Source organism: Rhagoletis pomonella, unplaced genomic scaffold (assembly GCF_013731165.1).
Source record: "Rhagoletis pomonella isolate Grant_MI unplaced genomic scaffold, Rhpom_1.0 Rhpom_scaffold_00007, whole genome shotgun sequence".
NCBI classification, from domain to species: Eukaryota; Metazoa; Arthropoda; class Insecta; order Diptera; family Tephritidae; genus Rhagoletis; species Rhagoletis pomonella.
This window is the reverse complement of record NW_023458561.1, coordinates 71841763-71856558: the sequence shown is the minus strand read 5'-3', so window position 1 is coordinate 71856558 and position 14796 is coordinate 71841763. Positions and strand designations below refer to the sequence as shown.

At 36.6% G+C, this 14796-nt stretch overlaps 4 protein-coding genes across 5 annotated transcripts in view; 2 read left to right on the top strand and 2 right to left on the bottom strand.

Moving 5' to 3' along the window:
* LOC118743997 overlaps positions 1–4162 on the bottom strand; it is a 16463-nt gene extending 12301 nt beyond the window's left edge. Inside the window, exons 1-2 of the mRNA XM_036476761.1 lie at positions 4145–4162; positions 3210–3246 (exon numbers count right to left, since the gene is read on the bottom strand). Coding sequence (XP_036332654.1) covers positions 3210–3246; positions 4145–4162 — 55 coding nt within the window. The remainder of the gene's footprint in view (positions 1–3209; positions 3247–4144) is intronic.
* A 2072-nt stretch (positions 4163–6234) lies between these two features.
* Positions 6235–11548, top strand: LOC118743533 (cyclin-dependent kinase 10). Of its 2 annotated transcripts, none has more exons than XM_036476273.1 (7): positions 6235–6344; positions 6407–6516; positions 6580–6652; positions 8839–9013; positions 10557–10759; positions 10820–11266; positions 11324–11511. In XM_036476273.1, exons 1-7 carry the CDS (start codon positions 6335–6337, stop codon positions 11467–11469), a joined length of 1164 nt encoding a protein of 387 aa, XP_036332166.1. In that variant the 5' UTR covers positions 6235–6334; the 3' UTR covers positions 11470–11511. The 2 variants fall into 2 exon arrangements, with proteins under 2 accessions (XP_036332166.1, XP_036332165.1); XM_036476272.1 differs by having other exon boundaries at positions 6238–6344; positions 6398–6516; positions 11324–11548.
* LOC118743534 (39S ribosomal protein L42, mitochondrial) lies at positions 11462–12064 on the bottom strand. Its single transcript, XM_036476274.1, has one exon. It carries the CDS (start codon positions 11914–11916, stop codon positions 11542–11544), a length of 375 nt encoding a protein of 124 aa, XP_036332167.1. The 5' UTR covers positions 11917–12064; the 3' UTR covers positions 11462–11541.
* Positions 12065–13365: 1301 nt separating this feature from the next.
* Positions 13366–14796, top strand: part of LOC118743996 (anillin) — a 7672-nt gene continuing 6241 nt past the window's right edge. Inside the window, exons 1-3 of the mRNA XM_036476760.1 lie at positions 13366–13687; positions 13893–14306; positions 14378–14788. Coding sequence (XP_036332653.1) covers positions 13670–13687; positions 13893–14306; positions 14378–14788 — 843 coding nt within the window. The 5' untranslated portion in view covers positions 13366–13669. The remainder of the gene's footprint in view (positions 13688–13892; positions 14307–14377; positions 14789–14796) is intronic.

Sequence of the window (14796 nt, the reverse complement as noted above, 5' to 3'; positions counted from 1 at the left end):
AAAAAAAGTATGGGGGTTGACAAGTTGTAAGTGAGGTCCACGAAAATTGGTTTGGTTTCGATTGTAAATAGTGTTCCCAGAAGTTTTTGGGCCGACCGGCTAAATCGGCAAAAAGATTGGCTAAAAGCGGGTAAAATGTTTCAAGAAAAATTCACATGTTTTATTTAAAGAAATCCCAAATAGAAGGACTAATAATTCATTAAATTGTTTTTGGTTAACAAAGGTTATACGTAGCTAAGCTGTACACCACACGATAAATAAATAAGGGCGTTGTTACCAGCGTTGCCACAGACACATTTTTTTTCCTACCAAAATTTCCTACCATAACCAACCAAAACCTACCAAAAGTTTTTTTGAGTTTTAATATATATATATTTTTTTTCAATGTCAAATTTTTTAAAAACATACAGGCATGTTCTGAAATTCGAAAATTTGAAATCGACTCGATTTCGATAATTTTTTCGATGATTTTTAACCCAAAAATTTACAAGCCACGCATTAAAATTATTTATTTCATATCGCTGCTGCTTCTTTTATGGTTTTCAATTAGAATATTCACTATTTTCGTCAGATATAATTAAAAAATATTTGGCAAATCGAGTCGATTTCATAGTTTCGAATTTCAGAACATGCCCGATAGCTAACATAATATTTAGGGCCGGTTACTCAATGTCTGGTTAACACTAATCTGCGGTTAAACATCTTTATCGACGTGTTCGACTCCATGCATACAACAGGGAGTCGGTATCGTCGATAACTAACGGCGAAGAAAGACGAATAAGACTTATTTTCGCGGTCAACTATGTTTGCGAGTAGTCGAATTCCCCAAAGAGTTTTTTCCGGAATGATGTTGAATCCATGTTTACGCGTCTTTTTTCGCAAATTTTTTTGCGCATCCTTTTTCGCCTTCAAAACACCCGAGCGTCTTTATTCGTGTCAAGTGATTATATTATTATTACTACGTCGGAGATACCCGCGTTGCGACCTAAGAAGATATATTGTGCTAAATCCTAATTGTAATCACTCCAACCTTAGGCTATTTAAAAAGATCAGCACTTTGGATGAAAATTTTAGATGGAGAAGACAATCCTTCTCAAAGGTGCATCAATCTACTATTCATGCTTCGTGGACAGGCACATAGAATATACTCTGGGGTTTCCTTCACCGGCCCACAAAACCTACATCAGTCTCTACAGAAAGACCCTTTAATTCAATCGGTAAGTTAACTTGCAGTGTGCTGTCAGGTAGCCAGTAAGAGTTTTAAGTTCAAGGTATCTTTCAGAGTTTCTCCTGAAAAGTTATAAATCTCTTTGATTGTCTTATTCTCTTTGACTTCCGCCAGTGTACAGCAATTCCCAGCTAGCTCCTAAGTAGGTCTGCAGTGTATCCTTTAGATGTACCGCAGAAAGGCTCGGAACCATGCAAACGCATTTGGGCTCTACTCTTTGCAAGACAGTCAGCCGTTTCGTTGCCTTCAAACCCTTCATGTCCCTGAACCCTCCACAGCGGTACGCTATTGTGGTCTTCCAGGTGGTTCAAGAGTTCACAAGCCTTGATGCCGTTTTAAAAGACCCTAAGGCTTCTAACGCTGCCTTAATATCTTACATAATATTTATTTATTTTGGCCTCATTTGCCTTCTCCGATAAAATTCGCGATTGCGAAGACCTCCACCCAGAATATGGTTGGGTACAAGCCCATTGGCAGACATTTCTGGAATCTTGGTCCAAGTAGGCAATAAAGTATATATGATGTTCGTATTGTATATTGGCAATAATAAGGGTATGCGTTTGTACTGAGGAATCATGTTTGCAGCCGCCGTTATACGAACGCACCGGTGAAATATTCATGTAAAAAAATTGCTAAATTTGTTTGGAGATACATATTTTCTATTTTTCTCAAATAACTATTACTCGTAGTCCCGAAACCTACCAAAATCCAATCAAGCCTACCAACCTACCAAATGAAAAAAAAACACCAGTTTTGGTAGGAAAAGCGCATGTTTGGCAACACTGGTTGTTACGCAGACGATCATGATACAAAAAAGAAGGTAGTTTCATTACTACTATTTTTTGATCATAAAGCAGATTTTTGACATTTTTCCAGATGCAATCATTAAGCATAGCTTTGCCACATCGAAATTTTTTGAGAGAGCAGATTTTCTTTTAAATATTTGGGATTTAATAAAAGAGTAAAATTTACATACAAAAAATAGCAAGTTCATGTGTTCGATAATCAAATTTGAACGTTGTTCTCAAGCGTTTGAAAGATCCTGTGAATAATATCGATGTTCAGAAATGAAGTAATAAAATAAAATCCAGTTTTGAAATATATATTTATTAAAAAGTTTTTTTTCATTTTATTTTAAACAAAATAAATAAATTTACACAACAAAACTCTTTTTTAATAGTCTGAAGAAGATGTATTGATAGATATTTCGTCATTAAAGCATAGTCCGAAACAGGCTTCGGAGAAGGTTGTATGGGCTCATTGCCTCACAATTAAACGAGTCACAATTCAGAATTCTCCCGAAGTGAAGTATTCAGAAGTAATTCAGGATACAAAACTGGCGTGTAAATCTAACGTGGAACACAAAACCTCTAAAGAATTGGCAGCATTTTGGCAATGTAAGCAGGTCTTTGGCAAAACGTGGGGTGATTCACCATAGGGAATCCTCAGGATTTATACCTCTATGATCAGACCCATAATTATCTATGCGTCAGTGGTATAGTGGAGCAGATTCTCAATCAAGACCGTGGGAAGTCTGCTTGCTAAACTTCAAAGAACTACTGCCGTGTGCTGTCCTGAAGATTTCTCTACAATACGTGGCGCTGCTTTTGATGCACTGCTGCACTTACCGTCACTTTGTGTCTTCATACGAGGGAAAGCTTTAAAGGCCACCTGCAGACTAAAAAAAAACGGATGCCGGTATAACACAGAGTGGGGCAAGGCGGAAATTGCTAGCGGCATATATCTGAGCACTTGTGTCTTTTCCATGCCACAGGATAGTACGCCACCTTTACCTTTGTTGAAGGGATTCTAAAATGTTTAGTTCCCTGCGACTGAATGCTGGTTTAATACCAGCACTGAGCCCGGAATCACACATAATCGAATCTTCAATGATGGCTCCAAAACTCTGGGTGCCAGTAACTCCTATCGTCCATAACTATAATATCTCTCTTAGCATGAAGCACCGAAATCAATGCCTTACCTTTGCAAAGCACATCCAAATCCTTTTCGGTGACTGGCTGTAGAAGAAACTAATTTAATAATAGCTAATTTTTGCGGTGGACAACATATTTACCGGTCTTCCTTTTTTTTTTGAAAGAAAAAGTCAGTTGGTTCCTTTTTCAAATATGGCGATGTATGAATTTCAATTTTCGTCATTGCTCAGATCGAAGACAAATTTCCTTTTAGTTTTCTAAATATATTGTTTTTTACATTAAATAAATGATTATTGAGGATTAGGTATGGTAGCACGAAATGGCACAATCTGCTTAATTGTCAGGTAGTTAATATGGCGCCCGAAAAGTGACAATGAAACTACCTTCTTTTTTGTATCATGCAGACGATCATATGATCTCTGGTCAGCGTTGCCACTAACAATTTTTTTCCCTTACCAATTTTCTTCCCAAATCCAACCAAAATCGTTTACAATCTACCAAATAAATTTCTATTGCAAAAAAGCATTCTGAAAGCATACAATTCATTTATTTAAGATTAAATGTTTTCAATAAAAAACATTTACATACATACATATATGTACTTTTTACATTTTAAAACAAACAAGAAATAAATAAATGCAGGTACAGTCTTATGCACAGAGATGAGATCATTTAACATTTTTTGGTTCTATGAATTATATCGAGCCCTAACCGCCAAAATAACGTAAGCGACATTTTTTTTCAAAATTTTATTTTTGATGCAGAAATATTCCTAGAGCGTCTAGATGCATTTTTGCATCAAAATGAAAAATTTGAAAAAATGTCGCTTACGTTATTTTGGCGGTTAGGGCTCGATATGTATTATGCTCATGTGATGTACCAATAAGTTTACTTTCTTAAAAGTAAATTTAAATCAATGTGTAATTAACACATGCAAATCTTTAGCAGTTGACCACACATAGTGCGGATAATTTTTGCTTACAGGTTCCTTGCACAACATTATGCTATTGATACTGCCAATCTTAAGTTTATTTCTTAGTTTAGTTTTTATCAAAGAAAGCGTTGAAAATTTAAAACCAAATTGGCGAGATGCATGGAGCTATTCTCATTCATTCCATTTTTACTAGAATAAACTTTTTCCCAAAACATATCAATATCCAGATCGCTGGAAATATCAAGCTCACTTAGCCTCAGTAAATTCCCCTGCGTGGTTATTATATGAGGATCGCAATCTATGAGATAAGGAAACTTTAACAAAAGAGGTAAAATTGGTAAATTTTCTTTAGAAACTACTTTAAATTTATTTGGTCCAAAAACTCTATGTAAAACTTTAATATATTGGTTTTAACTTCAAGAATTTCAGAACAATTGACATTACTTTTCATAAACATCTCAGCTTTCGCTTTGTACAAGTTGGTACCAATTGTTACCAAATCGTGTTCGTTTAGCCAAAAACCCAGTAAAACTTGCAAGGAGAGAGCACAATTTTGACATTTCATTTGGAGGGGAAGTTGCAAATTCGTGCTGGGAAAATTTTTGCCAGTAAGAATTTGCAAGCAGGATTGTGGCACACAGTTGCATTTTTGTCAACATTTGAATTTAGTTGAATCTGTTGACATCAGCGACTCCGTTACCCCACAAAGCCTTAGTTTTACTTTTGTAAATCTAATGTTTGATCCGTATTCAGTGACTTCAACTGTTTCAAGCGAATCTCGTCGATTTTCAATTTTTGGTCGCCATATTCGATCCGCCATTTTGAATATTAATAATTTTATTTTTATATACAAAAATGTTCTTCATTTTTAATTTTACAAAAGAAAACAAGCATGAGTGAGCACTATTTTGTTAGCTTTTAGGAACATTTCTCTTACTACGTTTATACGCAGGTATTATTTGCAAATAACAATTTGCAAAATGGTAAACTTTGCTGTATAAACGCTGAGTTAATTTTTTATTCACAAATACCTAAATCACGCAAATAAGTATTGATTAGTGGTACTATTTGCAAATAAGCCCAAGACGCCGCCATTCGTAGGTTTATTTTCCTTTTCGATAGCCATCTTATTGCCTTTTAATAACCAAGACGTTGCCATTTTTAACTTTATTTTCTTTTTCGATGGTCATATTATTGTCTTGAGTGAGTCAGTGAGTTAGGTATTTGCAAATAGCTGACGTATAAACGTAGTATATGTTTGTTTTCACCACCCAAATAATCTCAAGTTACAAAAACAGTCACTAATTTCTAGTCTCAAATTTAGTGACTTGAGATGAGACTGAATTACTGAGTCCCAGGGTTAACTAAACTTAGTTTAAGGGCCGGTTGCTCAGAGCCTGGTTGACACTAATCATCGGTTAACATCGTTATCGACGTTTTCGACTCCATGCATATAACACGGTGTCGATAACGATGTTTAACCGGGGATTAGTGTCAACCAGGCTTTGAGCAACCGGCCCTAAAACTATGTTCACATATCAATATTATCTCAATCAAAGCTAGTTTTTTAATCACCCCGTTTACACAGGCAAATCTCAGATTATTAGCCGTCAAATTTGTTGTGCTTGTTATTCCCACATCTCAAGGAAAATTTATGTTTCTTCTCTGTGCCACCGTGATCACGTTTTTCTGCTATAATAAGCAATATAAATATATTTTAACTTAACATTTTATTAAAAATACCTTTACAAACCTCTTTTACTTGCTAGCGTACATTTTTGTTTACTTTTACATTTGGCATTTCTCCTCTCTTTCGCAAAAACAATCGATAAAACTAGGATGGACACCGAAAAGTTATCGGTTAAATCTGAGATTATTTTATAATTACAGATTAACAAGGGACGAATTTTATACGGCTAATCTCTTGTTATAATTACAGATTAGGGTGTTAAGCTCGAAAATGAGGATAATCTACTTATATGTGAACCTAGTATAAACTAAGTTTAAACTAGCACTGAAAAGTGCACTCTTCGAACAGACCGATTGATAATTTGGTATAATTATCTATAAAGAAACAAGGCTATCATTGCACCGATATACATCGGCGCTTTCCAATACATCGATTTTTTCTATATATCGAGTAGTAAACATCGATCACAGAATACACATCGATGTTTATCGTTCATGCTTCTAAAAGCGTTTGCGAATTGTTTATTATAAAAATTCCAAAAAAAAAACATGAGCAAAGGTAATTATTTCCCAAGAATATAAGAGAAAATATGGTTTTAATTGTATTTTAAGCGATTACAGAACCTATCGATGTACCCAAATCGTCGGATCCACAAGCACCGGTGACAAGGAAGGGGTTCTTGATATCCATCAAAAGTGGAGAACCGATTGAGATAAGAGATTCAGATATGGTTTGTAAAATAATTTACATATATGTAGATTTATGATAATCATGAAACAAATATCGTTGTTAGCATGGGCGCTGCCGCGCAGTTACGGACTTCGAAAAATTGAACCGCATAGGCGAAGGCACCTATGGCATAGTTTGTAAGTTTACCGATTGTTTTCTACTACCCCAACCACTTTCAGTTCCTACTCTGTAGAATGTGTTTGCTATAATATGGGGCGGAAAACCTTCTTAGGTGTATTAAAACTTTCTTTTATTAATGTATACTTTGGTGAAGTAATCAATCGTATTACGGTATCCGACGACTGCCATCCGCACGGATCTAATCCGATTCGCACTGTCATAACAAGTAATTGGAAAGGATTAGATGTGTGTGAATGGCATCCCTCGGATATATGCTAATTGTGGTCCGACAGATTACATTCACATTCATCTAATTGTTCACGCTCGCTTGTAATGACAGTGCGAATAGTATTCGAATATCGTAATAGGCATGATTATTTCATCATGATTGATATCCTTCATAATAGCCCAAAAATGGAGAAAATTCTTACAATCTCATCACAATGCCATAAAATAGTATAGGTTAACTCAATTAGCTCCAAAAAAGGGGAGATTACAATAACCGGGGCGACAAATTTTGACATTGCCATTGGAAAGCTGGGCTTCTCCGCTTTTCAAATATACCCCTTTTAGGGTTTGGGGCCTTCTAGTTTTCAAGATATTTAGTGTTGAAAGTTATTTTTTAGATTTTTTTAATTATTAATATCTTATGAAGTACATAACCGGTTAAAAAAGTAATGTGTCAAACAATTAATTTATCTTTCAGTTCATGTATCTAATTTATATTATTTTTCATATCTTAAAGCCCAAAATATTAAAAAACTAAAAAAATTTAAACTTCTTTTCATAAAATGACCTTTTTTGAAATAAATTACGGGTTTAATGCTAAAGAAATGTACATTACTTAGAAAGTATAAGTTATTACCTTTAATTTGGTATTAATATTTTATTATGATCTGCATTTGAGGCTTAAGAATTCAGTGATAATAAAAAATTTAAATTCATTTACAAGCAAGTAACAATCTTACATCTACTGTAGTTTATTCACATAAGGTGTCGTCTTATCCGGCAAAGCAGAAAGGAGAATTCTAGTTAGTGAGGGTTATAATCCCTACGCAGAAAGGTGTTCTCTGAAAAAGTGTTCAGTCCCCTTTCTTTCGCAACACAGAAAAGAGAATTCTACTTAGTGAGGGTTATAATCCCTAAGTGCGGCCGAAGGCCGCCTACGTTTTTTTTAAAATACTCTGTATGGTACGGCTGAAGACATCATGTTGTATATCAAATGAAAGCTTGTTTTATATCCTATTGGATTATGAAATGTTTGAATATGTTTAATAAGGCAATTTTTAAATAGTCATGTGATCGTTTAAAATTTTTTGCAACTTTTAGTTAAATTGAATTTTAGCTAAAACTTTATAAGCTGTATATAACATTTGTAAATCGTATTAAAGGCATTCATAATTCCTATTGAATGACATCAAAAATTTTGAAATCAATGCTTTTGTTTTCAAGATATTTGGGTTTAAAAAAAATTGTGAATTTAATCTCTGTAGTTTTTGTTTCCCATCAAACGAAAAATATATTGGGCCGTATGAATAAAAACTGAGCAATTGCTTTTTCTTAAAATTGCATACCTGTTACTTCACTTTTGTTTGAATAAATCGAGTAAAAGGTCTGAAATATTAAGAAAAAGCAATTGCTTATTTTTATTCATACGGCCCATTGTTATATTTGCTTCAAAAACCTCTATCGACGTCCTTGTTCGAAATTTGTCGACCCGGTTATCGTAATCGTGCCCCAAAAAATTTTTCACTTTTATTTATTGTGAAAAAAATTGAGCTTTCTTCAATACATACATAGTCTATGTTTAGAAATGCATCAAGCCAAAGCTTCAGTCAATTCTTTTTATAGACTATAATTGATGGAAGGGCCTTATTTGCGCAACTAAGCTCCAATTCGGCATTTAACCATGGTTGCGCATATTGGACATTCCCATCAACTATATGTAGTTTATAAATAAAAGAGACGCATACTTTAGCTGGATGCATTTCGAAACACAGTCGTACGTGTATTCTTACAGCTGTTGGATTTTTCTTTCGAAAGAATATAAAAAATATAGTTAACGTGCAGCAGAAAATTTCAAGACTATGAACTAAAAATGGGCATGGTAGTACGGATGGCTCATTTAATAAAAAGTGTAGCGAGCAATTTGTCTCAATATACATACATATGTATGCATCTTGTAAAGTTAACCTATCTTTAGATCGTGCTAAGGATACACGAACGAATGAAGTTGTCGCCTTAAAAAAGGTTCGAATGGACCAAGAAAAAGATGGCTTACCAGTTAGCGGCTTGCGGGAAATAATGATTCTAAAGGCATGTAAGCACGAAAACATAGTGAACCTCAGGGATGTTGTAGTAGGCAAAAGCTTAGAAAGGTAAATATGAAATATTTGCATAGCTGTTCGGGGCTATCACAGAATCCATCTTAGTCCGATTTTCTTGAAATCTACGAAAAAACGATTTCTGAATAAGAATTGCTGAGAACGCCTGCATTCATAGTATATGATACGTTCCAACTAGGATCGATTCAGTGATAGAACTAAGCTTCAGAATCCACCTTAGTCCGATTTTCTTGAAATCTACGAAAAAACGATTTCTAAATAAGAATTGCTGAGAACGCCTGCATTCATAGTATTTGATACGTTCCAACTAGGATGGATTCAGTGATAGAACTAATTATATACGCATTACAGGGCGGGCCAAATAAGACCTACCATCCATAGTTCATAGCGTCACTAGACACGAATAAAGGCGCGAGTTCAAAAACTAAACGCGAAAAAAGACGCCTAAAAAACTTCAACGAAGAAAGACTCTTAACATAGTTACGGCGAAGGAAGACGCGTTAAAATATTTGATGGCCCTTGAACTTATTTTCGCGGTCGACAATCACCCTCATTGCGAGAGACGTGTCGAATGCAAGTAGTTTTTCGAGAGTCGAATCGTATAGAAAATTTCACGTCATTGCCTAAAATTTCCACTCGACTAGTGTATTAAAACGCAAATACTTGGCAGCACTGCATAGTTTTCGACGATTTTCGTCGTTTACTTATTTCAGCACGACAGTAGACAATGCCAATGTTGTCGATTTGTACAATTTAGCCTAATTTACGACTTACGCAATGAGGCTGTATATTTACAGGTGTAACAGAGGTGTAAAAGAGTTTTAAGGGAATGATGATGAAGTGACAGTCCTTGGCTAGGTATAAATCTATGTTTGCGCGTCTTTCTTCGCCGAAGTTTTCCTTAAGCGTCTTTTTTCGTAAGATTTGTTTACGCTTTTTTTTCGTCGTCAGAACAATACCGCGCTTTTATTCGCGTGTAGTGACGATAGGTCATTAGTTTGCCTAGCAGTGCACACAGTCGCTCCATCTGCGGTTGGCCGCAAAAAGTTATCAATCATTGTTCTGTAAGAAGCCCCAGAAATGGTTTCACCGCACCAAACAGTGCATCTGGATGGGTGTTGTTGTTGTTTTTGTAGCAGCATACAAATTCCCCAAAGAGTTTTTGGGGAGTGTTGCTGGAGTGACAGTCCTTGGCCAAATATAAATCTGGGTCGTTCCGGTTACGTAGATCCGACTGTCGTGGGAACGCTGGATGGGTGCAACTGGTGCTGGTGTGTTGCCCTTGGAATTTCTGAGCCCCACAATCTACAGATTTGCTTGGAACGTCAAAACATTACCTAAAGAATCAATTTGTGTGGCTAATTGTGTAAAACGAATAGCGTGTTGTAGTCATTTTTGGTGGTCTTGCTGTAAGTATCCATTATGATTTTTCAGGAGATTAACTATAACATGCAGAAAGAAAATAACAATAATATTAAAAAATAAATGAGTTATACGTGTTTAGCATTGGCAGGTCTTATTTGGCCCACCCTGTATGTATGTATATATGTACATATATTAATTGAGGCCTCTATAGTATCTTCCTTGTAATGGAATATTGTGAGCAAGATTTAGCATCACTACTAGACAATATGGCCCAACCTTTCTCTGAATCTGAGGTAAAATGCATTATTCTACAAGTTTTGCACGCATTGGAATATATGCATTCACGTTACATAATCCATCGCGATTTGAAGGTGTCCAACTTACTAATGACTGACAAAGGTTGCGTGAAAATAGGTATATGAATTGTGGGCAATATAAGATTGTAAACTAATATTTACGTAAAACTTGAAACAGCTGACTTCGGTCTTGCTCGGCTTTTTGGTGAACCAGCTACTACTATGACTCCTCAGGTCGTAACATTGTGGTATCGTTCACCCGAGTTGCTATTGGGATCGCCAACCCAAACAACGGCAGTGGATATGTGGGCAGTCGGATGTATTTTAGGGGAACTGCTCTCCCATAAACCTCTTCTACCTGGCAACACAGAGCTTGCCCAATTGGATTTAATTATTGATTTGCTTGGCACACCTTCGGAGAATATTTGGCCTGAATTTTCTAAAATGCCTGCTTTGGAGAACTTTACATTGAAGCAACAACCTTACAACAATTTGAAACCAAAATTTCAATACTTGACTGCGGCCGGTCTACGGTTGCTAAATTTCCTTTTCATGTATGATCCAAAGAAGCGAGCCACGGCCGAAGAATGCTTGCAGAGCAGTTATTTCAAGGAGCCGCCCTTGCGTAAGTTCAACATTATTAGTTAATTAATGACTTTTATGAAGATTAAAATAATTGCAGCATGTGACCCAAAATTAATGCCCACATTTCCTCAACATCGTAATCTCACGAATTCCAAACACACTTCTCTTCATCAAGCTGCTCCCGAATTGCCATCAATATCGGCTATACTTGGTAGTATATTAAAGAAACGCCGCGTTGAATAATTAATATTTATTAAATTGTAATGGCCATTGAAATAAGAACAGAATATAAGTCCAATGTCTTTGGGAGTATATTTATAAATATGGGCGATCCATTGGTGTATCTTTGGCCCGTTTATCACGCGACCGGAGGAACCACCTATGCTTGGTTGTATGAGTCAGTTGCATGAGCTCTTGTCGCGCCACTTCAGGATTTTTGTTTTTAAATGCATTCATTGCAGTACGCAGCGCCGTTTCCTTGATCAGTCCTCCGTTTTGGGCGTCCACCGCCTTTGGTATAGCTTTAGAAAATTCATATGGAAATGGTTTGTCTGGATGCCATGCGACTACAACAGCACCATTGTTCGTTATTGCTACTTTTTCCACTAAACTTTGTCCGCCTACAGCATTATTTTGTGCGGTTCGCTGGTACACTCGTGTGGAAAAAAGGCGCACAAAACGCATAGCCATTGATTCTTTTTTTTATATTTAACGTTGTTACCGTCGCCTGTACAAGTCTGGTTTTTGCATGATTTGATTATGCAGTAGAACTGGAAAACTATCGATGACACTATCGATAGTATCGATGGTTTTTGACTATCGAGGACATCGAAGGTTTTGTAAGCACTATCGATAGTTTTCACTCATGTACGAAAGACACAAGATCACGCGCGAACGAAAGAAAGAAAAAAGTAATTTTCTAGCTGTCGAAATCTCGACGCCATTTGTGTTGTAAGAAGTTAACAACGAAAAGAAGAAGAGAACCGCGTAATTGTTGAACGCATGAATAATCATCTTTATTATACAAATTCTTCTATAAATCATGTAGTTGTGTTAAATTATTCTTTACCTTATGTGTAACACGTTGTTACAAGCGAAATGAAGAAAATTCCACGACCATCGATAGTTTTCCAGCTCATAGATATGCAGTCTCAATGGCCCGTAGTCATAGTCAAAATAAAGTCGACTTTAAAGTTAGTTGCAGCTTTTTGACATAATTTTCAATGGGATATCTGTCAAAAAAGCTGCAACTAACTTTAAAGTCGACTTTATTTTGACTATGACTACGGGCCAATGGCTTTGTTTCTTTTCTTTTCTAGCAGATAGTTATCAGGAAGAAGAAGAATGAGAAAATTGAAATAATTACGCTCACAGAGAGCCAAATAATGAAAAAGTAAAGAAACGCAAAACTAGCAAGTAATCAGCTGATCGGTGTATTTGACTATTGAACATATTTGGCGCGAATTTTTGTTTATCCATTTTGACAGCTGCTAGTTTCTGCTAGTAAAAATTTTACTAGCAGAAATTAGCAGGAGAGCCAAAAAAAGAAGAGCGTAAGAACGAGAGAGAGATGCTAGTTTCTGCTAGTTTTTTGGATCATTGTAGCAAGCATACTTTTAACGTGCGTTCTGTCAAACCAACGCCAACGCCAAAGCCAAGGTGAAATTTCTATAGGCCCGTCCACATACAACTTTGGCGTTGCGTCGGCGCTGGCGTCGCTTTGACAGCAGCGCGAGTAACGCCCGCGCTGGCTACAATGAACGCTTAGCAGAGAATACTTTGGTCACTAAATTAACATACTAGCGGCACCAAAAACCAAAATTTTACATCAATAATTGCTTTAAAAAATATATTTCTTGCCCGCATTTGATTAAAAATGAAAATTGAATCACATAATTTTGATTATTTGGAACAGCTGACGAATGACGCGCGCGAAAAGTTGAGAGTTGGTCATCTTTCTGCGTTGTGTTGGCGTTGGCGTTGCCCAACTTTGGTTATGTGGAGACTTTCATATAAATGCATGTATTCATAGTCAGCTGTCGAAGCGACGCCAACGCCAACGCAACGCCAAAGTTGTATGTAAACGGGCCTTATGTGGACCGGCCTTTAATGTGTTTTCACTTCGTTCGAAAATGGCAAATGGCAACGCTGATACATACGTTCTCTGGTGCAACCTTGTCGAACAAAGATTAGGAAACATATCTTGCTGAACTTAATTGCTGAATACTGCTGAATCATACAAAATTCAAAAAGGCTTCAGCGGCTTGTGTCAACGTCGATTTTTCAGAATTTGTGATTGCATTGTTTAGTGACTTCTTAATTATTGTACTAGTAGAAAGAAAACAAGTTAATTTTTGATAAAGTTCAAAACAGCATTGCGACAATAAATAAATTATTTGGTAGACATAGAACGAAGGGGCAAAATTAAAGTCCTGAAAATCAAATGGATCCTTTTACGCAGGTAGGAAAAGTTCGTAGATCTTAGATTAGCTAAGGTAGAATTTCGTAGTAGGTTTATGTGCGTTTTTCAGTAACTCGGCTTTCATTTGCGTAAGAAACAGCTAAAATCCGGAAAAACCTGGGTGTAGTTGTACTTTAAAGGTCATTTTCAAGCGCATCTATACATTCCACAAAATTATACATGTATATATACTTATGCATTTCAGCGAATGTTAGATAAAGCTGAGCAGCGAAGTCGTGCATTGGGCATTAGTAACGCAGGCAAATATCCGCTTGCTGAATTTACCGAAAGTATTAATGCCAGTAACCCGATCGATGCTATAGCAACAGGAAAGGAGCAACAGTCTTCGCACCTTCAGCATGCTGGTGCAAGGCAACAGCATGGTACTCAGTCTCCTAAGTCGGCCCCAGCGCAAGCGTCGACAACGGCAGGAATCACCAATAATATAGAAAATTGTACAGGCGTCAGTAATAGGCTGCAAGTCGTCGAAAAACCTGCGGTAGATTTAGTGAGTACGTCGACCAATGCCAAAAGAGTTCATCGTCAATTCACAGCAGTTGATAAGGAAAATATGGATTTGGGAATTGAAATTAACATTATGACGGATAAAGACGTGGAAGTAAGTTAAAATGGATCAGATAAATGGTGTGTTAAACGTAAGTAAAATTTATTTGTGGTGAATATCTCTAGGTGCAGGTTCAGGTTGAAGAACAAGAAATAGTTAAGGATGGCCCCGATACCAGTTCAGAGCATTCTTTGGCCAAAATACGGGATACATCACGTAGTCGATTGCAACGCCTCGGAGCTCTATATGCGAATCCAAACGATCTCTCATCTCCAATACATCGTACTGAGGGTAATTTCTGTGCGGACTCACCTGCTGAAGAAACTGTGGAAAATAGTATTAAACGTGTCAAACAACGATACGGAAAATTAGCCGAACTTGCGAGTTCTATAAATGAATGGGAGGACGACATTTCTCACCACGATCCACATCCGATCAGTATTATGGCACCTCCCAAACCAGATTTGCCTAGTAGAAAAATTTCGGATGTGCCCCCGCCTAAGCCTGCACTGCCAAGCAGGAGCTCGGTGGTTGAAGCACTTCA